We start from the raw sequence: 26,125 nt of genomic DNA, 5'->3' as shown, positions 1-26,125 counted from the left end.
GAGGGCCGAAACCTCATCCTCGCGCTCAGAGGCCTGCTGCTGCAACTCAAGTATCGCTGCACCCTGAATTGTCTGGGTCTCCAGCAGCTTACTAGTCGTTACCTTCAGGGATTCCAACAACTCCCCTTTCAGCTCCGTAAAATAGCGCAGAAGGGCCGCCTGCTGCTCCTCCGCCCACTGCCTCCACTCCGCAGGGGCTCCACCGGCCGCCATTTTGTCCACCTTCCCCCGCTTTTCCAGGGGAGCTGCTGCCGTTTTTCTCCTCGCCCCACTCCGAGTCCGCACCATAAATCCCGGGGGGTTTTGCTCCAGACCCCTTTATCCACCGGAAATCGTCGAATCAGCGCCGTTTGGGGCCCTTAAAAGAGCCCACAAGTCCCATTAAAGTGGGAGCTGCCGAACGTGCGGCATAGCTCCGCATAGCCGCAACCAGAAGTCAATAACTACAATTCCATGTATCTATGTGGTTCAGATGTATACATATAACAATGGCTGAAGACATTCAACTAATGCTTATATGCTGACTTTAATTTTTATTTCATTGGGAACTCTGTGTGTGCATATAATTATGTGCATGCGCATCTTGCTGTGCATCTCCCAGTGAAACAGGAGATAAATGTGTCCAAAATATAATTGTTCCGTGCAATCAGCTAGAATTTTAGCGATTTTACATTTCCTCCTCTTTTACCGCCCAGACACATTAAAGAAAATATTCACTTGGACAAATGAATTGGACAAATGTTTAACATATGCACTATGAAAATATTTTCTCTCACATCCAATTTATAACACTGAATAATTAAATGTTGCATGCATTTCGCTTAATTTCTTTTTATTTCCTTCTGAAACACTGATGCCTGAATGTATTTATTGATGACTAGAGTTTTAGATTACAGGAATGTGAAGATGAGGGAGAAAAGTATTTGTTTATTTCAGGGAATTATGATCTGGAATGCACTGTCTGAAAGAGTGGTGGAAATAACTACAGTAATAACTTTTAAAAGGAAACTGGATAAATATTTGAGGAGGACACATTTGTAAAGGTCTGGGGAAAGCGCAGGGAAATGGCTCTAATTGCATAGCCCTTTGAAAGAGGTGGCAAAATCACAATGGGCTGAATGAACTCCAGATATGCTCTGAGTACAGGAAATCGTTCAGCAGGTTTGACTGAAGATTTAACAAAGCCATGTTAAAAATTGGCATATTCTTAAAGCATAAACCCGAATGTTTATTTTATATAACTCCTCAGTGAACATTAATCAGTATTCATTCAAGCAAAGTAGTAAATCATAGTGCCCACTGACAGTGTCAAATATTACAAATATCCTGCAGGATGCAGAAGCGTAAATGTGGTACTGTACATTAAATAGATTTACATATATTGTCAGAATGTGGTGTTCACTCCAAATTGTATTATACATTATTTTAATAAAGCTGTACTTGAGACGTATATATACTGCCACATTTCTGCTTTCAATATAAATTTATTGCATTGTTGAAGTAATTATATCCAGGGAATTTGGATGTTCATTAAACAGAAAAACACGTGAAAGCTGAACTGATAATTGCTTTGTTTTTATTTAGAATATTTATAATAAAGTGCATAAGTTAGATTTGATGCTTTTCCGACTGCGTTTCCCCATTCCTTGTTCATCATGGTCCTTTGGAAGCTGATGGGGAGCGTCATCTGATTGCTCAGGGCTATGGGCACTCTTCAAGCTTCCATAACTTTCTGAGTCACGTGTTTTTCCTGTGGGGGGGGGGGGGGGGGGGAAATCCCACATTATTTCCACTGCGATTTCCCAACCACTTAATTTATTTGTTCGAAAAATGAAGCAAACCTGCTGTCTCCTTTATTTTTGCACAAATGTTTTCTGGGACAAAACTGGGCTTTTCGGTGTACTTCATTGCAACCGTGGGTCGCCGATCCTGATGGGTATTGCATCCGTCATCTGTGTAAGAAACCACACGGGGAGCATTTTAGGTAGAAAATACAATTGGTTCAAATATTTGGAAATTGTGATAATGCTTTAATACTGTAGTGTTTGTAAGGGAAATCAAGAAATCAAATGGATCTTGTAGACGTGCATGCTGCTACCACTTAATAATAATAATCTTTATTGTCACAAGTAAGCTTACACTGCAATTAAGTTACTGTGAAAAGCCCCCAGTCGCCACATTCCAGCGCCTATTCGGGTACACCGAGGGAGAATTTAGAATGTCCAAATGACCTAACAGCACGTCTTTCAGGACTTGTGGGAGGAAACCGGAGCACCCAGAGGAAACCCATGCAGACACAGAAAAAACGTGCAGACGCCACACAGAGAGTGACCCAAGCCGGGAATTGAACCTGGGACCCTGGAGCTGTGAAGCAACAGTTCTACCCACTGTGCCACCGTGCTTCCCACGTTGCATTGGAGATGGAGGGAGTGAATGCTTACGTTGGTGAATAGAGTGCCGAATGAGCGGGTTGCTTTGTCCAGGTTGGTATTGATCTTCTTGAGTACTGTTGAAGCCGCACTCATTCAGGAAAGTGTAAAGTATTCCATCACAGTCCTAACCTATGCAGTGTGGATTGAATTTGGGGAGTCTGAAAGTGAGTTGCTCGCTGCAAAATTCACAACTCTTGCAACAATAGTAATTATATGATTGTTCCAGTTCAGTTTCTGGTCAACCCCTTGTGACCCCCAGGTTGATAAGTGGTAATGTCTATTACTATTATTACCATCAGTAATGGCAATGTCATTAAGGGCCAGGGAAGACAGTTGTTCCATCTCTTGTTGAAGATGGTCAGGACCAGGCACTTGTGTGGTGGGAATGTTACTTGCATTTGTCAAGCCTGATCTTGCTGCATTTGCATGTGGACTGCTTCAGGTTATGAGGAATCGTGAATGATTGTGCAACATTGTGCAATCATTAGCGAACATCTACACATCTGAACTTATGTTGGGAGGAAGGTCATTGATGAAGCAGCTGAAGGTGGTTGGGCCGCGGACACCGCTCTGAGGAACTACTGCAGTGAGGTTCCAGGACTGAAATGATTGACCTCCATAACCACAGCTATCTTCCTTTGTGCCAGGTATGACTTCAACCAATGGAGAGTTTTTCCCCTGGTTCCCATTGACTCCAGTTTTGCTAGTGCTCCTTGATGCTATACTTGGCCAAATGCTGCATTGATGTTAAGGGCAGTCACTCTCACCTCACTCCTGGAATTCAGCTCTTTTGTCCATGTTTGAACTAAGGCTGTAATAAGGTCTGGAGATGAGTGGCTCTGGTGCAACCCAAACTGAGCATCCGTGAGCATGTTATTACTCAGTAAGTGCCATTTGATAGCACTGTCGATTACCTTTTACATCACTGACGATCAAATGTTGACTGGTTGAATGACAATTGACCAGGTTGGATTTGTCCTGATTTTATTGCACAGGATATACCTGGGCAATTTTCCAAATTGCTAGGTAGATGCCAGTGTTATAGCTGCACTGGAACATTTCGGCCATGAGTACAATTAGTCTGGAGCACAAATCTTCAGTACTGTTGCTGGATATTGTCAGGCCCCATTGTCTTTGCAGTATCCAGTGCTTTCAGCGATTTCTTCTGGGTAACGTCTGGTGACTCATGCAAAAAATTGGAGAGCTGGCCCATAGACTAATCAAGGCTGGCTCACAGAACTATACCTTGCAACCCACATCCAAAGTCACCCATTAACATTATAGAAAAAATACTCTTGATACTGGAAATCTGAAATAAAAACACAAAATTCTGGAAATGCTCAGCAGGCCAGGAAGCATCTGTGAGAGAAGATCAGAGTTAATATTTCAGCTTGATAACCAAATGGGTTTTAAGCAAGTTAAAGGGGTTTGGGAGAAACAAGAAAAAGGAGGGACTTTGATCGGTGGATAACTGGAGAAAATAAACAACTCATGAAGTATCGTAGCCACTCAAGATCTTTCTTCCAATTCACTTCATTCTGATCCCATTCCTTCTACTAATGTTACTCCTGCCTGTGTAACTATGATACTGTCTGATTTTCTGCTTTCTGACCCTGAATGATCTCTTTTTAGCAAAGGCCTCATCTTCATCCCATTGCGTCTCCACCTTCATGAATTTTGATCTTGACACGACACTGAGCTTTTATTCCATCATTTTCATTTTCCTGCCTATCTCTTGGCCAGAAGTGCTCCCTCCATCCCTGCACAGCCAACCATTTCCAGCATTCCCACTGCACCTGGACCTCTTCCTCTGATCTCTTGTCATCTCTTGATCTTCTCATCGTCAAATGTTGGCGTGAAATTAACTACCTCAAATTCCCTGCTACCCTCACTCACTCTAACCTGTCTCTCTCTGAATTTGCAGCATAAGTTTTATGAGACCCAACCTTAAACATTATCATCAAACCTGCTGATAGGAGTGGGTGCTGTTGTTGGCTGGTGTGCAAAAGCCTACTTTGCAGAAAATGCCTCCCACCTCTTCCTGGAACATGACACCATCGTTGCCTCCAAGTTGGCCACTGACCTCACCTTCTCTGGAGATCTTCCCTTCATGGTCTCCAACCTCGAACAATCTGCTTTTATAGTTTGTTCATCTCCTTTGCTTCTGTTCTCATGATGCAACCTCCCATTCGAGTCCGTCTGAAATGTCTTCCTTTTTGGTCAACCGAGGATTCACCTCATTAACACTCCCCAACCGCAGTCCAAAGGGCCTGAACTGTGCACTTCACATTTCATGCACTTCTGCTCTCATCCCTTCCCCTGCCAGATCCATGAAAGGGTTTCACTTGACCTCACCTTCCACCATCGTAGCCTCTGTATTCAGTGGATCAGCAGCTGCTATTTCTGCCACCTCCAGCATGACACCATCACCAAATACATCTTCCTCCTTTTAGCATTCCATAGGGACCATTTTCTCTGCAACACTCATTTCTACTCTGTAATTGCCCCTAACAGACTCTCCTTCCAAGGCACCTTTCCATGCCCTTTCAACTCTTCTCTCCTCGCCATCAAAGGCCCCAAGCAATTCTTCTGTGATTTGCCTGTAAGTCTTTCAATTTAATAATTGTAATAATCTACACTGCAGAGACCAAATGCAGAATGGAAGACTGCTTTGCGGAGCACCTCTCTTCAGCCTGCAAGTGTGGATTTTCCACCTGACCCGCTCCCCGCACCATGGTGCGTTTTCCCTCGGCGGAGGTGGCTCGCCATTGGCTGCTTGTGGGATCTTCCAGTCCTGCCAAAGTCTACGGTGTTTTACATGGTTCACCCACCCTGTACCCAGGGAACCCATCACGGAAGGTCACCTCTGATGGAAGCGGAACATCCCGCCCCGAGTTTCTGGTCGCTGTCATTTTAATTCTTGATGTGGTGATTACGGCGTTGGACTGGGGTCAGCACAGTAAGAAGTCTTGCAACACCAGGTTAAAGTCCAACAGGTTTGTTTCAAACACTAACTTTCGGAGCACTACTCCTTCCTCAGGTGAATGAAGAGGGATGTTCCAGAAACATTTATGTAGACAAAGTCAAAGATGCAATTCAATACTTTGAATGCAAGTCTTTGCAGGTAATTAAATCTACAGATCCTGAGGAAGGAGCAGTGCTCCGAAACCTAGCAAATTTAATTCTTCACCTTTCTGCAATGCCAATCTCTCTGTCCTTGCCCTCTTGCAGTGTTCTAATGTTGCTGAAGGGACAGCACCTCTTCTTTGACAAGATACTTTCGAACCTTCCAGACTCAACACTGACCTTAACAATTTCAAACTGTCATCTCTGCCCTCATGTTATTTCCATTGTCTTTGCAAGTTTTGGTTTCACACTCTTGTTTTCTTTTGTTTTTGCTTTCGGACAATAGCAGTTCAGCATTCTGCCATTCACACCTTCTCTAGACACACATTTTGTTTCTTTACATCTCCCATTATTACTCCCTTTGGCTTTGCACCATCTTGCTATCGATATCTAGGCATTCACCATTGACCAGAAGCTTCACTAGATGTACTGTGGCTACAAGAACAGATCAGAGGCTAGGTATACTGTAGTGTGCAACGCACTTTGTGACTCTACCATGTACTAGGCACAAGTCGGTAGTGTGATGGAATCCTCTTCACTTGCCTGAGTGAATACAGCTCCAAAAAAAGCTTAAGACAATCCAGGACAAAGCAACAGGCTTGATTGGCACTCCGTCTAACAGCTTAACCATTCACTCTCTCCACCATCGGTACACCATGTCAGCAGTATGTACCAATTTGAATTAGAGCTACTCACTATGGCTCCTTCGACAACATCTTCCAAACCTGTGACCTTTGCCACCTAGCAGAACAAGGGCAGCATCACCTGCAAGTCCCTTTCCAAGGCACACACCATCCTGACTTGGGGCTATATCTCCATTCCTTCATCATTGCTGGGTCAAAATTCTGAAATTCCCTACCTAACAACGCTGTTGCTATATATTCACCACCCGATTTATGAAATTAGAGAAAATGACTCACTAACACCTTTTCAAGATTAATTCGGGAAGAGCAATAAATGCTGACCTAGCCAGTGAAACATTTTTAAAAACATATCTGGATGCTCCTGTAAAAGATTCTGGAAGTAGTGTGGAAGTATACTTAAATTATTCCAATAAAAAACACGATAATTATGTACATGCGACATAGATAATGGAGGGTTTTGTAAAATGGGATAATTTCCAGCTGACAACTTTGTCAAGTGTGACCAAATAAACAGTTGAATGAAATGTGGAGCTCCTTAGCTCCCCTAACCAGTGTCCCTGCCTCTCTGTGACCCCTGAGTGTTGATCAGTCACAAAGGTCACAGGTTTGGATGGGATATAGTTGGACTTGGAATTAAGACAAATTAAGCAGTGTGATGTCAGCTGTCATGTCACTGACTTTAGGAATGGTATAAGGGAGGTTTTACAAATGGTGCAGGGAAAGATTAAAAATAATTACAAAACGGTACGTCAAACGTTACAGAAGCTTGGAAAAGGTTTGAAAAGACATTTAAAATATTTTTTGCTGACCAATGTGGGTGATGGTAGTGCTGGGCATGGAATACATTCCAATTGCAGAAGCCAAGCTTGTGCAAACGTTAAGGAAATAAATGACCAGATTGTTTGTTTTAGTGATGTTGGTTGAGAGATGTTGGCTATTGCCAAATAAAATGAAAGTGCTCCCCTGCTCTTCTTCAAATGGAGCCATGGAATCTTTATGCCTACTTCAAAGGGCTCACAGAGCCTTGATTTAATATCCCATTTGATAAAGAGACATTTCACTCAGTACTAGATTTTGAATAATTCATTGAGTACTGCATCAGAAGTGGGATCGGCTTGAATCGTTCTGACTCAGAGTGTTGTCAATAAGCCAAGACTGTATCACATATTTTTGTTGGAGTCTAGGCTGTATTGCCACTTGGGAGCTTACTATTGAATTGGGGGATAGTGAATAGCCATTGCAGGACAGGACGAGAAGCATCTCAAAATAAAAGCACGATTAATCCTCTATTGAAAATTGTCAAGTAAGGCATGTGATGATTTCATATCTAATTAATTGCCTGCTGCATCCTTTTCATCTATTTCAAATGTTATACACAGCTGAGAAATGATGGATGTCTGTGGAATGCAAGCAGAAGTAAACTCTAGAGCTACTGAATAATAGAAAACACGATACCACTCCATTGGCACTGCCTCATTTAAATATACCTGCCTGTATGTATGTATGGGGGGGTATCTGGCAGAAATTATACCAGAAGGTCAGATTGCCCATAGAACTGAGAAAGGAGCCTGTATTTTTGGCCACCACCCAATTTTCTCATCACAAAATGTGCACTAAAGAACAAGAGGCGAATTGACAGGAAATTGACAAGTAATTTAAGACACTTCCCATTGATCAAACCTTATTTGGTGTTTACAATGGAAAGTGCCTATGTTAATTCCTCACACTGTAATTATATCCTTCCCTGTCAGCGCTGGCACCAGAGAGAATCAATTTTGTGTCTCTTCACTCCATTGTTCTGAAACTGGGTTCTGCAGACACCTGGGGCGGAATTCTCCCATCGGGAGTCCTGACGCCGGAGTGAAAACCGGAGTGTTTCACTCCGGTGTCGGAGGCCGCTCCTCGCTCCCTATTCTCCCACCCCGGGGGGCTAGGAGCGGCGCCGCGTCATTTACACGCGCCGGCCCTTGGCGCCGCGTAAAAGCGCGGTTGCCGTCCTCCCCACAGCCGCCCCGCAAGAAATGTCGGATGGATCTTGCGGGGCGGCGGAGGAAAGGAGTTCCTCCTTCAGAGAGGCCGGCCCGCCGATCGGTGGGCACCGATCACGGGCCAGACCCCTTTTGAGGCCCCCCCCCTCCCCCGGTGCCGGATCCCCCCTCCCCCCACAGGCTGCCCCCCCCCCCCCCCAGCATTCCCGCGCTGTTCCCGCCAGCAGTGACCAGGTGTGGACGACGACGGCGGGAACCCATTCTATTGGGCAGGCCGCTCGGCACATCCGGGCCGGAGAATCACTGCTCGCCCATTACAAACGGCGAGCGGCCAGCGGCCAGCCGTAAATCTCGCCGCGCCGGTTTGGGAGAGGTGGGAGAATCGCGTGCGGGTGTCGGGGCGGCGTGGCGGGACTCGCGCGGCGCCCTGGCGATTCTCCCACCTGCCAAATAATGTGAACGTGCTTACCAAGCAGGACAGAGACCTTATGGACAGAATGTTACGTTTTATTTTCAGGTGCATGTCCCAACGTCATCAGGCACTCGTGCGAGGTTACGGTCAGTGGTCCTACGCAGGAGTCGGTTGCAAGCCCTGTTGCTTTTGTCTTGAGATTTTAGACCCTTTCCTCTGGTTTCATCTGAAGTATTTGAATTATTAGCCTTGTTCTGAGGGCACCTTTATTTGTTAACTCTGTTGGAGCATTTCTGCCATTGCAGCCTTCAGCGGCCAGCCAGTGCCATCTAAATTTCAGCAGATGGGGATTGTGAACTCTACTAGGGATTCCTCCTCTTAGGAAGAATATAGGGACAGAAGGGAGAGAAGGCCAGGTGTCTCCAGGTTGCATCTCAGGGAGAGACTTGTAGGAGGAGAGATGCAGGTACTGGGGGGTGCAAGTCCAACAGGAAGAACATAGTGACAAGCAATGCAGATGATGCTACTATCTTGCTGCCTGAGTGTACAGGAAGTGATTCAGCTACCTCAACATGTCCGAGACCCTGGGGCGGAATTCTCCGACCCCCCCGGGGGGTCGGAGAATTGCCCGGGGCTGGCGTCAATCCCGCGCCCGCGCCCGCCGTGTCCCGAATTCTCCACCTCCCGAGATTTGGCGGGGAGGGGAATAGCGCCACGCCGGGCCCCCCGCGGAGATTCTCCGGCCCGCGATGGGCCGAAGTCCCGCCGCTGACAGGCCTTTCCCGCCGGCGTGGTTTAAACCACCTCTGGTACCGGCAGGATTGGCGGAGCGGGCGGTCTCCGGGGTCCTGGGGGAGGTGCGGCAATCTGACCCCAGGAGGTGACCCCACGGTGGCCTAGCCCGCGATCGGGGCCCACCGATTGGCGGGCGGGCCTGTGCCGTGAGGGCACTCTTTTTCTTCCGCCCCGCCATGGCCTTCACCATGGCGGGGGCGGAAGAGACACCCTCCCCTGCGCATTCGCCGGTTTGACATCAGCAGACGCTGACGCTCCAGCGCATGGGCGGACTTCCGCCGGCCGGCGAAGGCCTTTCGGCCCCAGCTGGCGGGACGCCAAAGGCCGTTCGTGCTGGCTGGCGGAGCGGGAACCACTCCGGCGCGGGCCTAGCCCCTAAAGGTGCGGAGAATTCCACACCTTTGGGGAGGCCCGACGCCGGAGTGGTTCACGCCACTCCGTCCCGCCGGGTACGGGAGAATCCCGGCCGTTATCTTTCAGTCTCTTACCCCTTTTCACATGAAGACTTCACTTAGGCTTGGATTTTTGTGCGGACGAAGCAGCTCATCATCTGTGTGAAAATGTCTGTTGGAGGCCAGGATCCAGAAGACCCATCCTTGAACACGGCCCCCACTATTTTGGTGGTGGAGGTCAAGGTGGGGAGTGTGGGGCTTGGGATTTGGCAGGTTCTGATTTACACAATCATGGTTTACAGAGGCAATTGCACATGCTAACATACAGCTACCGCAATCAGATCTGGTCTTGATTCGTGACATGTCTAAAGTCCAACCTGTGCACTTTAGATCAGGTTGAAGATCTAAAGCAGCAAAGATTATTTAAAGAGGTAGGATACCTTTTTGGTGAGTTTGTTTCCCTTCGCGATGTGGTCCTGGACCACCTTGGGCAAGGTAAGATGCCCTTTAGAAGAGGCAAGGTTCCCTTTGAGAGCAGTAAGGTGCCCTTTGGAGAGGTAAGATGCTTTTTCGGATTGTTAAAAGTGGACAAGAATGTGTGCAAAAAGTGCCTAGACACATTTGGAACTGTCAAGCTCATTGGAACGGTCATGAAAACTGTGATGAGAATTGTAAAGATAGCTATCAATATGGCTGCAAAGAGAACTGTCAGAATAGCTGTCAAACTGTCAAAAAATTTACATAGAACATAGAACATAACAGCACAGAACAGGCCCTTCGGCCCTCGATGTTGTGCCGAGCAATGATCACCCTACTCAAACCCACGTATCCACCCTATACCCGTAACCCAACAACCCCCCCCCCCCCCCCTAACCTTACTTTTAGGACACCGGGCAATTTAGCATGGCCAATCCACCTAACCCGCACATCTTTGGACTGTGGGAGGAAACCAGAGCACCCGGAGGAAACCCACGCACACACGGGGAGGACGTGCAGACTCCGCACAGACAGTGACCCAGTCGGGAACTGAACCTGGGACCCTGGAGCTGTGAAGCATTTATGCTAACCACCATACTACCGTGCTGCCCCTGATTTTAAAAATACAATCGGCAGTGTTAAAAGAAAAATCAGTGTTTTTTTTTATTTCACTCTCTCTGTTGACATAAGCCTGAGGTTTGTCATCACAGGATTTGTGTTGCATGAATGATTTCACAACCTTTCATTATCATAGTGGGGTGCCTGTCAGTGCACAGTTTGAATGACCACTCCAAGTGGTTAGAAAGGGATTAATTTTCTCTGATGTGGGACCCTGGAGTGGGATCATTAATGCAATTGCTTATTTTCATGAGGGTTTAGAGGAATTTGAACATAGTGAAAAGGTCTTTATCAGAGAATTTTTTTTAAATAGTCAATTCATCAATAAGCACATCCATGACTTTCACCTTCCAGGGCATTTTTTCTTGAGTCATGAGTGTGAAGCCTGGAATTGTCCTTACTTTGCACTCTAGATCTGAGAGTAAAAATTCAAGCCCCCTATTTGCAATACCACAAGAGAGCTTTTTGACCTTGACTTAAGCTACTGTTCATAAACTTTTGATTATAAAAATAAATCCAAAGTCATACCCAGAACTGGCTTTGTTAATTATCACCAAAGCTTTTATAATTGCTATATTTTTCCAAAGAATTGACTCTTCCCCAACTTTATCCTCCCGATGCAGAGCATTTAACTTGCATTTTATCATTTGTGGGTTTTTGAGTTAAACCTTACCTTTTTTGTTGACATACTCAGCTTTAGATTCAGGTAGGGACTGCAGAGATTCTCGGCCAGAATCGGACTCCCTGAATGGCCTGCCCAGGATTTCATTTTCTGATGCAACTAGATTTCTAATGAGGAAGTAAGTGCACATCTTTCCTTTCCCTTTAACTTCAATTTCACCTCTTTCATGTATTTCAAAGTTTTTATCCTTAAGTGCTCTGAAATACAAAATAAGTGAATTTCAATTTCATCGTAGCAGGGAAGGAATAAACATGTCCTCCTTTTGTGGCTTTGATGGAAATACATTTTTCAGCTGGCCCTACTCTTACATTTTTAATATTCGGTTACATTTTTCCAATAAAGTGTATGTATAACATTGCGGTTATGCCACAAAACGATTGAACTGCATCTTTTACCGGAAAGCACTGGGACTGAGGTGGATCTTGTTTGGTATGCCATGGCTTTCCATTCTAGAAGCTGTGTTGACCGTATCTCCAAAAAGACAATACCGAGGCATCTTTTCACCAACGACTCCAGCCAGGACCGGGCCAGTGGTTACTCCAACTCTTATCTTTATAAAGAAGAGATAGAGGCTACTGTATTCTCAATGCTAACAATCGTTAAAACTACAAGCACGTTTCTGCAATTTATTACTTTTGCATCAACCGGTTTGCATGAATCAGTGAGTACACTTTAAATTTTAATACTATTAAAAATAATAATGTACCTGGATAGGTTTTCCAGTTACAGGATTTGTTACACCTTTAGCAGCTATGATCATTCCCAAGCTAAAATTTGCTACCCGCTCAGCATGTGAAGATACTGGTACAGGAACTCCTCCGACCACCATGTAGGCATCTCCTATTGTCTCCACCTTCACAATTTGTAATAAAGATATACCGTTAAAATATCATCTTCTCAAAGTAGATGGAATTATATTTGTGAGATTAAATCATTACTGTTTTGCAAGTATTTATTAGCAGCAACTGTTTTTCTATGGCAATGTGCATGTCAATCAGTCTTATCTTGTTACTTTAGAGCATTCATCTTGTGGTTACTCAAGCCAATAAAATACAATTAATACTGACTTCCTGCACAGCCATTGTGTAAAGAAAATTGTTACCTTATAGACATCATGGACTGTGGTTAGTCTGTCAAACTTCAGGTACATGGTATTGAGCATAACCACTATTTGAATAGGTTCACACTGGGCACAGATACTAGTAAATGTGACAACATCACTGAACAGTATGGTGCACTCCTTAAATTCGCCTGGAGCAGAAAAAATAATTTCAGTGCTGATTTAACTAACTTGTGGAAATCAATGTTACTACAATTGATCTATTGGCACTTGTCAGTTTGACAGTTCTATTTATACTAAAAATAAGAAGAATTTGCTCATTTTAAAATTGTTACTAAGAAAATAGGCAAAAGATTTATTAGTTTCCATAAGCATAGTTATTCATTCAAGGAATACCTTTCTAAGGGGCATAGTTGAAGCAGAGAATGATATGAGGGTGATTTTCATATATAATACAGGCCATGGGGCAGTGAAGAAAGTGATTATCAACGGGAGGCTCAAACCATTTTTGGAGTCAGGCTTTATTCTAATTTGACTGTAGAGCTGTCAATAGAGATAATTTAAACTTTAATCAATGATAACGAGCGAGTAATCTATTTTAAACTTTGCTGGATTTCACACACTCCACCCAGTGGAGCATCAAAAAACTACATTGGTTCCTCAGGTTAAACAGTTTACTGAAGTTCAAGCCTGTTTTGGACAGGAGCACTCGCTGTCCATTTTTATATAGATCCATTCAAAAATGGAGTGAATATTGGTTGTACTGGACAGTAAATGTCCAAGTAATTATATTATTCCTACCAAAGAATGAACGCCTGGGAACATACTTCAACATTTGTCAACAGTTCATTATCTCAAATATCCAATTTTCATTTTTGAGTTTTAACTGGCAATTGATCAAACATCCACAGTTTATATAATATTAATATAAATTACTTTAAGCCCATTCACCTGCCTCAACTTTTTTGCCTTCTTTGAGCTGGTTTGCCACATGTTTTGGTAGCATTGCATAGAGTAATGCTTCTGTTTTCTTCTTTTCTTCCTCTAAATGCTTGGACAGGATTCTCAGTTCTTCTTTCTTTCTTTCAAGCTGATTGGATAATTCCATCTCAGCAAGTCTCTGCTGATTCAGAAGAATAAGGTCCCTGGTCACATCATGAGAAGCGATATCGGAAATGTGCATGTGCCTTTCTTCAAGCTCATGTAAACTACGCAGCAGAGGAGAGCACAGATACAACATGCATTGTAAATATCCCATCCACACCATTTGACCTGGAAGAAGATGATGACAATTGTGAGAAGCACTTAGTACATTCCGCTGCAAGAATAACACTTTAGTAACTGTCTCCACATTTTTTGCCTTAACCTAACTTTTGCACTCTTCTACAAAATACTTCAGTCAGTTATCTTTGACAACTCATCCCCCTTAGAAATTGCTGAGATTTTGCTTTTCATTCGCTCTGAATAGTATGTGTAACTGGGCAGCAGATCTGCCCACCTGATGGTCATCTTGCTGATCCGAGGAATTTTGTCAGTCAATCTCATTCACATATTGTTCGAAACTCCAAATGGAGCACAATGACTTCAGGCGAGGTTAGGAAATTCTAAACAGGTTAAAACCAATTTCTGGCCTCTGTTAGATCAAGTGTAACACTCCAGCCAGGGAATGTGAATCATTCACTTGGTAATCGACCCCTCTGCCTAAAGTGGGATGTTGAATTTCATTAGTCTAGTATTGAAAGTAGTCGCCCAGTACCAAATGCCGCTTTCCCCTTTGAGGGGGCGAGCTGACTGGTGGTGATTTAACCTGAGGATCAGCACACCTCAGGGGAGATGCAAGGCTGACAAGGTGGGCCTTCATGAATAATCTCAGCTGGTACAGGAATTGAACCTGTGCTGTTGGCCTTGCTCTGTATCACAAATCAGCTATCCAGCCAACTGAGCTAAACTGACCCCGATACCACATCTATGATGATAATGACAAAAAATGTGGCTTTCAATTTGACTCTATCATTACTGTTTTATTTGCTTATGTCTACCCCTTATGAGGCAGCTAGAAGTGAGATTAGAAGATTGCTACTTGGCCAGAAATAACCAGAAACACAGTGGGACATGTCCCTATCCAATTTCCTGCCTCTGCCTGAATTACTTTTCTAGTTAAGTTAAGAATAAAATATTCCAAATCTCAAATGAGAAGCCAACTGAAATATTAAAACATTATTTAAACTGGGCATATGCATTTGAATATAGATGCAAATACATATGCTGCATGCAAGTCTAAAAAGGGAATAATTGTTAACATTAATTTATAGTTAAATGATGGTAGAGTTTATTGTGAAAGCTTTATTATTCTCATCTATCAGATTGGCAATATATTTTCAGAGGTCATTCATTTTTCTCTGCTGACTTGTTAATAATGCAAAAAAACGTTAATACATGTTAAAAATATTGAATTTGAAGCAAAGCACACTAAACATAAGCATACCGGAGATCCAATTTGTTAACTTCACTGTTTTGTTCATGTCATAAAGTGCATCGCATAACAAATCTTCTGATTTGTTCATACACATTGAATTTACATGACACCTTAAATAAAAAGAAGTCCCATTTCACAAATAAATGTAAAAAAATGGATGACAAGGCAGGAAGGGAGAAATAAGAGAAACAATCAAAACCTTGTTCAAAGAGATGGATCTAAAGAGTTTTTGAAATGTAAAAAGAGATTGTGAGGCTGAGGTTAAAAGTTCTAAAAAGTTCCCAGCGAGCTGATGGATCTGCCACAATGGTGGAGTAAAGGGACAGGAGCAAACAAGAAAGGGCTGTTAGAGGAATTCAGACCTCAAAATGTAACTCCACAGCACTTGTAGTTTTGGTAAAATTAGTACCATTTACATGCTTCCTGAACATCTGTGGAGCGATCCAGACCAGATGCCAATTTTGATAGGTCAGGGGTTTTATGGATTAGGAATGCACTTGGAAGTATGCAGAGTAGACAGTGTGTGCATCAGTAAGCATGAAATGCTTGTTCAATCCGTGTGCTGCCATTTTTAACCATGCTACTCCAGTTAATGTTTTCTGTTAATTCACACAACAAAACATAGCTTCAGCAACAGGAAGGATCACCAACAGCGTTATCAAAAAGAACCATTGACCACAGTTAGGTAAGTTGCTGATTAATTTCTATTAGCTCTATGTGAGGTTATAGAGGTGCTTATTGATTTCCAGAGTTACTTAAAGTTGGTGATTTGACAAGGAGTGGTGCTGCATCTAGATTGATTGCAATTTCAAGGCTTCTGCTCAGAGAACTTGCTCCCAGTTATGGGTGCTATAGTTACCCACTCTCCCCTTACCCCTGCCATCGCACTTGGCCTGCTGTATGAGAGATAAATTGTGAAAAGGCAGCATATAAACGGGAGGAGGGTGTATGAAGGGTGTGTACATTGGGGGGAGGGGGGAGAATAATGAGTGCTTACCCACCGTCTACCAGGAGCACTTATTTTCCCTCGGCCTAAACCAGGAACAGTGAGCGGGTCATCTCAGTTTAACAAAGGAGATACTCAGAGAAATCTACCACCACTTGCAGGCAGATCTGCAACCTCTGAGCAGGGCAAGAACAGCTCTATCTGTGGATGTGAAGGTGCCAATGTAGATGATACTTTTGTGTCAGGGTTCTTCCAAGCTAGACCAGGCATCATCCACAATATTCCTAGTTTTATGTGCAGTGCTGCATAATGGGACGTTCTTTATGCTTGCAGAGGGCAGATGCTTGTTGGTCTCTCTTTTTAAAGAGATGAGGGTGGTGCTTTGCAAAGATAGTGGGCTTCCCTATTGTGCAGTGTGCCAGCAATTGTGTAAACTTGGCTTTGCAAGCACCACATTTAAATGCCGAGATGTACTGCATCTGGAAAGGGTTCCACTCCCTGAATGTCTGGTTTGTGTGCACCCATGGTCAGCTTATCATGCAAGAGAATATTCAATATGTTGGCAAAAGGTAAGATGCCTTTATGCTGCACCAGTTTGGTATTCCCTCAGTATTCACGCCACCATGTCAACCAAAGAGGGGCTGCTGAATAACAATGACTATCTGCTTAACAGATGGCTCATGACTCCAGGGCACAAACCAACCACACATGGCCAGGATGTTTACAATGACAGCCATATTGTCACACAAAATTGCGTAGAATAGACTAAATTGCGGTGTTCAAGAAACTGTTCCACTGCTTGGACTTCTCTGGAGACATCAGTACTGGCCAGAGAGTTGTCCCAATTTGTCACGGTCTCCTATATCCTGCATAATCCTGCTCTCATGAGGGAACAGCCTTTGCCACCAGGGATACACTGAGCAGCCCAGGAACAGAACGAGGAAGAGAAGAATGAAGAGTAGCAAGGAAAGAAGAAAGGAAACTAATAAATCCGCTTTCTGGCCTGTCTGTCCATGAATGTTTCATCCAACTACACAACCCCAAATATGCATTCAACAACAATCACCCACCTTACTGTCCTGTCACTGACCAGTACACCATCCTCTTGGCCACATTGCTGAAATAAAATCCAATACACCCATTCCAAACCAACTTTATCAAATAAACAATCCAATATTCCATACAAAAGTCAATTAATCATCACAGGATATATTCCCTTAGCACCTGACTTACAGACCCCATTGCTTAGCTGAATGCTCCTAGGAAGGTCATGGGAAGATCAATGGACAAATATTTTGAATTGAGACATTAAATCAGAAGGCCACATAGCCAGCAATAACGGGGGATGGATAGGTCGGGCTTGGTGCAAGAAAGGATATGTCCAACACTACCATGGACAAGTGTGAATGTGTTAGATGGAGAACCAACAAGGAGTGTATGACAATAATTGAGTCACGAAGGGTTCAGTTTTCTGTGGTGGAAGACTGAGATAAGGATGGAGGCAGGCAATGTCGCCGAGGTGGTCATAAATGATTTTGATAATCAATAGGATGTGAGATTTTAAGCTAGATTCATGGGCTATCTGAGTCAGCTTGGGGTCATAGTTAATTTATAGCAGAGATCAAAGCTTTGGTCTTCTTGACATTGTGTTTGAGCAAGATGTAACTCATTAAAGTTTTGATTATAGGATGATGGCGATAAGCATCAAGAGAGCATAGATGGAGTTGTATATTATCGGTACAAAGAAAGAACTGATATTTTTTTCCCTTTTCAGATTTAGAATATGATACGTATTTAACTTTTCAGGGGAGTTTCTGGGATCTTACATTCTGATTTCAAGTTAGTGAGCCTTTAAAAAAATGCAGTTGGACAGAAGAGTTGTTTTTCTTTTGTTCTTCCTGTGTGGTTAATTTTTGCGCTATCTTGGTTGAGTCATATGATGTCACTGGCTAGAAAGGATATGGAACTCATTGCTCAGGACCACTGAATTTATGAACTGATACTCAATCACTCATGAATTTAGAACTAACTCTTTGAATGCAAATACAATTTGTTCTCATTTTTGGGTCTCAAAGGCTCCTTGGAGCTATTATCTTGATGAGGTCATTAGCACTGATTAAATAAAGTAAAAATATCATACAGTAAATTAAGTGTTAATTATTCACAACTTTTTTAAAAAGAAAAATAAGAAAGCTTGGTGATAGCTTAGGACTCCATTGCATGGAGGTGCTTTGACTGTTTGAATTGGTAATATGGAATTTTTCACTAGACTTCCCAGGAAGCTGAACAATGGAAGAAATAATGTTGTTGCAAAGTATGATTTCAAATTCAGACCTTTTTGGATTATTTTTGCATTGCAACCCATCTTTCAATATAGATAAATATATTTTAGAAGTTGTTTCATTTTCTATCACACCTCTTAGTTCCAGCATTGGACGATGTTTCCATGATTCTGGCATCATTTCCCGTTTTGTTCTTAACACAAATTGACTATTAATGAATTTCCGCACGCTTGATATTTTGAATGTTACTTCCGGGTGAACAATGGTGAAGTATTCATCAAGTCGGATGTCCATTGTCTGAAGTCCTGGGACTACCTTCTGTATATTTATCCCTGCTTGTTTTACCCTAAGCTTAAAAGGCCAAGAACAAGTGGTTAGCATAAAACAATACAATGATCAACATTTTCCCAAGAATTTAATTGAATCAGCAGCTTGCAATGCACAATATTAAAAGATAAAACATCTTCTTATGTTCAGTTATATAGAATTGATAATTATTACCTTTTGGAAAGTATTTAATCAGCTTTCAATCCAGATATACCATTCATCTCTGTTAGACCCTTACTTACACTACATGTTTAGTATTCATATGTGGTAGTTTCCAATTCATTCCTGTGTCAGGCTAAATCATGGCTCCAGATTTAGATTGTGTTTATACTATTATGAAATTAGTCTGTTTTGCCCAGAATTATTGTTGAGGTATAAATGCACCCTCAATTAAAGTTTCTAATCACAATTTAAGGACTTAATTGTAGATGATACTTTAAGGAAATGCATTGGCAGTAACTGAACTAATTGATCCAATTACAAGACAAGTGTGTTTTTGTGATGCTGTATCTGCTTTTTCAATATATGCAAATACAACTTTGTAATTCAAAATGATTAAAAGTATCCAATTTGGAGAGCGTGCATAACCAGTTGTACATGGTAATAAAATACTGATGAAGCAGGTGAAGTAAATACATTCCAGTATAAGATCAGAGTTCCGAATATTGATTTATTTTTTGTGAGAAGATTATAAATTATAAGAATTTCAGAACAGGAATAAGTCATTTAGCACCCCAGAGCCACCACTCAAAGAGATTATAGTTGATCGGGGGTCTCATTCCATATATTTGCCCTTTCCCCCTTGCCCCTTAAAATATATGGACAACAAAAATCTATTAATCTCAGATTTAAATTTACAATTTATCTATCTTAGGAGGTCAACAATCTTTATTTTTACCTGAAGAACCTTTTTTAAGAAATTTGCCTAAAATATAAACTGGTTGGAGTCACAAAACAAAAGATTAAAATTAGCAAAACATTGATTTTTGGCTCAGAATGAAGCATCAATAACAAATTCATTTATAAACATGGAAGAATGATTTTGGTATGGTCAGTAGTTTGGTTACCCAGGATTCAGAAGTGGCATTAATCCTTCTCATTTTCCTCGGTAGCTACCCACCCTCAAGGGGCCCTTATAGCCCTAATGCCAATTTAGTGCAAATTCATGCCAACTCATCCTCCCACACTGAGAAACCTTTTCCCTTACATCCTCCATGCCAACTTACCCAGTTTCTACCATGGGCAAACCTCAGGAGCCGTACTGAGATGAAATAAGTTAAAGCTCTAAATAGCTTTTACAGACCACACAACATAAAAAACACGCCCATTCATGAAAGCCCATTCAATAGATTCAAACATCCTCAAGTATTTAATCCGTTATCAAAACAAACATTTGTATTCATTTTTTTTAATTTAGTGTACCCAATTCATTTTTTCCAATTAAGGGGCAATTTTGGCATGGCCAATCCACCTAGCCTGCTCATTTTTGGGCTGTGGGGGTGAAAGCCATGCAAACTCAGAGAGAATGTGCAAACTCCACACATTCAGTGACCCAGAGCTTGGATTGAAACTGGGACCCCGGTGCCATGAGGCAGCAGGGCTAACCCACTGCACCACCATGCTGCCGTAAACATTTGTATTCATAACCCCAATCAAGACAGCTAATCCTTTAATAGCCTCTTTCAGACATCAGTCAAACAGTGAACTTACAGCCTCCCACTTTGATAATGTTAGGTTGTGGAAAGCATCCAAGCATTAATAAGGCTATAATGAAAATGCTATAACATCAACAAACAGCTATTAAAATTGCTGGAACAGTGTTTTTACACTCTCTCAGACTGAGGCAGCAGTTTTTCATTCAATTTTTAAAAGGCTTGCGTTTAAGTAACTTGACAACTTAACAGGTTGACAGACCTTAATCACATGCCATGACCTCGATATAGATTCATAATTCCCAAAATCAGGTTAAGTCCCATGATCCAGTGAAAAGGGGATATATTTGCCCCAGTGGGCAGCACGGTAGCATGGTGGTTAGCATAAATGCTTCACAGCTCCAGGGTCCCAGGTTCGATTCCCGGCTGGGTCACTGTCTGTGCGGAGTCTGCACGTCCTCCCCGTGTGTACGTGGGTTTCCTCCGGGTGCTCCGGTTTCCTCCCACAGTCCAAAGATGTGCGGGTTAGGTGGATTGGCCATGCTAAATTGCCCATAGTGTCCTAAAAAGTAAGGTTAAGGGGGAGGGGGGGGGGGGGGTTGTTGGGTTACAGGTATAGGGTGGATACGTGGGTTTGAGTAGGGTGATCATGGCTCGGCACAACATCGAGGGCCGAAGGGCCTGTTCTGTGCTGTACTATAAGACCATAAGACATAGGAGTGGAAGTAAGGCCATTCGGCCCATCGAGTCCACTCCACCATTCAATCATGGTTGATTTCAACTCCATTTACCCGCTCTCTCCCCATAGCCCTTAATTCCTCGAGAAATCAAGAATTTATCAATTTCTGTCTTAAAGACACTCAATGTCCCGGCCTCCACCGCCCTCTGTGGCAATGAATTCCACAGACCTACCACTCTCTGGCTGAAGAAATTTCTCCTCATCTCTGTTCTAAAGTGACTCCCTTTTATTCTAAGGCTGTGCCCCCGCGTCCTAGTCTCCCCTGCTAATGGAAACAACTTCCCTACGTCCATCCTATCCAAGCCATTCATTATCTTGTACGTTTCTATTAGATCTCCCCTCAACCTCCTAAACTCCAATGAATATAATCCCACGATCCTCAGACGTTCATCGTATGTTAGGCCTACCATTCCTGGGATCATCCGTGTGAAAATCTATCTATCTATCTATCTAAGTTCTATCTATCTATCTATTTAAACTCAGCTCTGCGTTTAGGGCAGCACGGCGGCACAATGGTTAGCACTGTTGCCAACGGCACTGAGGACCTGGGTTCGAATCCTGGCCCTGGGTCACTATCCGTGTGGAGTTTGCACATTCTCCCTGTGTCTGCGTGGGTTTCACCCCCACAACCCAAAGATGTGCTGGTTAGGTGGATTGGCCAGACTAAATTGCCCCTTAATTGGAAAAAAAAGAATTGGGTACTCTAAAAAAAAATTTTTTAAGCTCTGCGTTTAAATGGTCCTGCTGAGTTCAGCTTCCCCACCCCATACCCCTACCCCGTCCTGATGAAAATGGTATCTGTCAGAAATGCACAATTTTGAAATTGCATCCCCCAAAGCTTCGGCCAGATCATTTATATATAAGAAAGAAGGTCCTAGGGGTAGCACAGTGGTGCAGTGGTTAGCACTGCAGTCTCACGGTGCCGAGGTCCCAGGTTCGATCCAGCTCTGGGTCACTGTCCGTGTGGAGTTTGCACATTCTCCCTGTGTTTGCGTGAGTTTCAACCCCACAGCACAAAGATATGCAAGGTAGCTGGATTGGACATGCTAAATTACCCCTTAATAGGAAAAAGTGAATTGGGTACTATAAATTTATTTTTTAAAAAGAAGGTCCTCAGTTCATCCCTAAGGTTTTCCTCAAAACCCTTGGGTTAGTCAAAAACAAAATCGCTGTCCAGTGATTCAGACATGAGTAAAGGTTTGAGTTCTGGTGTGATAATCAAATAGGCTGTCAACATTGGATATCAAGGCCTGAATAATGGACCATCAGGGAAGTTGCATTCTGGTGCTCAACACATGTGGAACCTATCTCATCTAGAAGTCAACGTCTTCAGGAGAGTAAGGCAAGAACTGAGTGAAAAATACATTTCAATAGGCATTTACACAGGCACTCATATATCAATAACACTTTAAAAGAACAGATAGGCTGAAGACCCACCTCTTCATTGAAGACAATGTGGAAAGGAAAAGAATTACAAAATGTCTTTATATCAACCCACAGTCTCTCAGGGTAAACTGGTTCAAACCCTCTTAATAATTTGCCTATGAAGAAAAACAAAATATAACATGCAATTCCATACCTTTATGTTGATGACTGATGATGTGCAGACATTTGAATTTACAATTACAGGGTTACAAAACTATCTAAATTGTCTGGGCACTTTACAGATTCACCATGCTGAAAAATGTATGCACAGGACTGAGAGGTGCTTGTTTCCCACCCAAATAGAGTTACTGCATCTCATGGGTTCATATTTGCAACAAAGCTTTTTGACGAATGGAAAACCAAGGTGCCATAAAAGTAAAGACTTTGTGTCCTTTTGTTAGTTTAACATAATTTGTACCAATTTTGAAATGTTGCAATGATTACCTTTTCCCAATTTTACAATCCCACGAATTGTTTCCCAGTGGTTTTTCCTGACGGGGGATTCAGAAGCTCTGTTTCTAATCCTGTTCATTGCTCTTTCCAAATCCTGAAACATAGGATTTTCTGTTATGTGCATTTTAAAATATTTTATTCACTCTTTGTCTACTTATGTATGTTAACCTATGCTGTACTTCTAAAGTTAATCTTGTGGCCAAAACAATGTAAACAATACAATGTGTTTTATGGAAGCATAGGAAAAATGGATGCTGAGTCAGAGGAAGATGTATTTGGAGTGGTGGCTAAAACGTTGCTCAAATAGATAGATTTTAATGTAAGCTTCAAAGTAGGAAAAGGAAATGAGAAGGTCGAGTATTTTGAGGAGAGAGTTCCTGAGCTTTGTGCCAAGGTGCTGTTAGGAAAAAAATGTTATTTTAAGGGATTTATATTTATATATAAAGAATTCTAGAAAAATTAGGGCACAGAAAGAGGCCATTCAGCCCATTGTGTTGTATTGTTGAACATTAGAAATAAGGTTTAGATTTAAGTGGATTTAATTTAATGTTTTTGTGGAAGGATGGGTAAAATCTATAGTTAGATTCATGCTGGACAAAGGTGTTTGTATGTGTGGGGGTTGGTTCAGTTCCAACTGTGTTTCTATTGTGCTTAGAGAGGAATACATTATGAAGAGTAAATAAAATAGCAGTGGTTACTTAGCAACTGGGAGCCATATAAGGCTTTTAAGTTTCAGTTTTAGCTGGATATACTGCAGGAGAAAGACTGTATAGGATGGGAGCTGCAAATAGAGAAGCTACCCCAAAAAACAGTTACTGCATAGATAACCGGGGAATTGGGACAGATAGAATGTCTTAAAAGACAGAAGTTAAGAGAATAGAGGCCAAGGTATTGTACAGAAAAATTCAAGGAAGAGTAATCAAAGTGTTCTAAGTCAAAAGGATAATTGTAGTAACCAGAGTTATAGTTGGAAAGCAGGCTTTGTGGTGGGACCGAAGCTGATGGCTTTGATCTCCCCAATTGGAGAAAATTGTAGCTCATTCAAAATGGGATGTAGGACAAACAGCCGAACAGCACATGGCAGTGAAGGGATAATGAGGGGTCAGAGAGTCATAGAGTATTACAGCACGAAAATAGGCCCTATGGCCTATTGCGCCTGCGCCAACCATCATGCACCTAACCATTCTAATCCCAGCACTTGGTCCGTAGACTTGCATGCCATGGTATTTCAAGTGCTCATCTAAATACTTCTTAAAAGCCTCTACCACCCTTTCAGAGTTCCAGATTCCAACCACCCTCTGGGTGGAAAAGTTTTTCCTCACATCTCCTCTAAACCTCCTTGCTATTACCTTAAATCAATGCACACTGGTTATTCACCCCTCCATTAAGGGGAAAGGTACCTTGCTCTCCACCCTATCTATGTCATCAGAGAGATGGTTGAAAAATAGAGCTGGGTGCATGTGGAAACAGGCACCATATGGATCATGTTGCCTGTAGGCCTCATATATATGTGGCAGTGAAGGGTTCACAGTGGAGCCCTGAATGACTCATCAATTCTGACTATTACTCTAATAGCAAGAACATTTGAACTTTGCAACATACCAATTTATTTAACTGTTTTTCACTTTGTTTGCGTGTATCAGACAGATACTGCGGCTTTGCAGACAATCTGCTGCGTCGTTTTTGTGAATATGCTGGCTTCTGAGTTACCAGAAAAACTACATGCTCCTTTTTACCCGTTCGTTCCTCCTCTTCCATCTGGCTCACAATTTCCATTGTAATTTCGCTATTAAAGAAGTCCATAGCCACTGCTCCAAGTATGCCTATCAAAGATAAGGAGGTTATCAAAACTGACAAAACAAATAAAATTAGATCTTAAATGGGGGAAAAACCTAAATATCAGTCATGGGATGACTCAGAAGTTATACCATATAATGCACGACCCAATAGAATTAATGCATGTACTTTCAGTATATAATACATAGTCTGAGTTTAAGTACACTTACAGTATTGATGAATGAATGTTTTATTTCCTTTGTAGTCAATAAAAATATACATTGAAATCGGAGAAGAGCTACACAGCGGAACAAGGGAAAATTAGCAAGGAATTCAAGAAGGTACGTTCAGTTATAGGAACAGAAGAATCAGGAGAAGTAGGCAATTCAGCCCTTCGAGCCTGCTCCGCCATTCAATCAGATCATGGCTGATCTCTTTCTGATCTCAAGTCCACCTCCCCACCTGTTATCCTTTTGTTAAATCAAAATATATTTATCTCATTCTTGAAACCATTTAATGACTCAGATTCCACCACACCATGGGACAGCAAGGTCCACGCCAGCCGGGGCCGTAGGGACTCCTCCGGCCTACGCAAGTCCGCGCATGCGCGGGAGCGTCATCAGCTGCTGACGACATCCACGCGCATGCGCAGGGGGGTGTTCACCTACGCGTCGGCCATCACAGAGGCTGACAAGGCCGACGCATAGGAAAAGAGTGCCCCCACGTCACAGGCCCGTCCATGGATCGGTGGGCCCCGATCACGGGCCAGGCCACCGTGGGGGCACCTCCCGGGGCCAGACCTCCCCCCCCCCCCCCCCCCCCCCGGACCCCGGAGCCCACCCGCGCCACCAGGTCCTGCCGGTAAGGGACCTAGTCTAACCTACGCCGCCTGGACTGGCAAAGAGCCAGCGGGACTTCAGCCCATCGCGGGCCAGAGAATCGCTGCGAGCGGCGCGGGACCGGCGCAACTCCCGCCCCCGCCGAATCTCCTTCGCCTCACTAATTGTTCATAGGTTGATACTAATCAGGTGAAGATCATCTTCACCACCCAGTGCCTCAATATGGTTTGCAGGTCTTATGGACTTTCTATATCTTGAAAATGTTAAGTACCCCATGAAAGGCTCAATTGATGGATTCTACTTGAGTTGGCAGCCGTTCATTTTATATTTTAATGATTTGATCACCATTAGCGTATAAAGGAAGGGGGTTTTATATTTGTCATAGGAAATAATTTGTTATTGTTATTGTTTATGTTTATGTATAATCTTTAAAAACTGAATAAATATATATATATTTTAATCTTGTCATGGATACCAAATTGTTAGTTAACCAAACCTACATGAACCAATATGCTGCACATTACTGCCAGCTGGACCATGGGAAGATTTAGGTTTTATTTTGAAGATCTCTCTCCATTAGCAGA

The 26,125-nt window shown here is 42.8% G+C and overlaps 1 protein-coding gene across 4 annotated transcripts in view; it reads right to left on the bottom strand.

Moving 5' to 3' along the window:
- Nucleotides 1-1,556: 1,556 nt before the first annotated feature.
- LOC119976323 (guanylate cyclase soluble subunit beta-2-like) overlaps nucleotides 1,557-26,125 on the bottom strand; it is a 42,786-nt gene continuing 18,217 nt past the window's right edge. For 3 of the 4 annotated variants that reach the window (XM_038816774.1, XM_038816775.1, XM_038816773.1), the window contains exons 6-16: nucleotides 24,529-24,749; nucleotides 22,918-23,020; nucleotides 22,486-22,589; nucleotides 18,465-18,681; nucleotides 13,578-13,898; nucleotides 12,669-12,817; nucleotides 12,273-12,419; nucleotides 11,962-12,116; nucleotides 11,558-11,763; nucleotides 1,842-1,952; nucleotides 1,557-1,750 (exon numbers count right to left, since the gene is read on the bottom strand). In XM_038816774.1, the coding sequence (XP_038672702.1) occupies nucleotides 1,590-1,750; nucleotides 1,842-1,952; nucleotides 11,558-11,763; nucleotides 11,962-12,116; nucleotides 12,273-12,419; nucleotides 12,669-12,817; nucleotides 13,578-13,898; nucleotides 18,465-18,681; nucleotides 22,486-22,589; nucleotides 22,918-23,020; nucleotides 24,529-24,749 (1,895 nt within the window). In that variant the 3' untranslated portion in view covers nucleotides 1,557-1,589. The remainder of the gene's footprint in view (nucleotides 1,751-1,841; nucleotides 1,953-11,557; nucleotides 11,764-11,961; nucleotides 12,117-12,272; nucleotides 12,420-12,668; nucleotides 12,818-13,577; nucleotides 13,899-18,464; nucleotides 18,682-22,485; nucleotides 22,590-22,917; nucleotides 23,021-24,528; nucleotides 24,750-26,125) is intronic. The other variant, XM_038816776.1, reaches the window with a different exon arrangement.

The sequence above is a fragment of the Scyliorhinus canicula genome, chromosome 13 (assembly GCF_902713615.1).
Source record: "Scyliorhinus canicula chromosome 13, sScyCan1.1, whole genome shotgun sequence".
Taxonomy (NCBI): domain Eukaryota; kingdom Metazoa; phylum Chordata; class Chondrichthyes; order Carcharhiniformes; family Scyliorhinidae; genus Scyliorhinus; species Scyliorhinus canicula.
The sequence above is the reverse complement of the archived record's forward strand: the minus strand, read 5'-3'. Positions and strand labels throughout refer to the sequence as shown.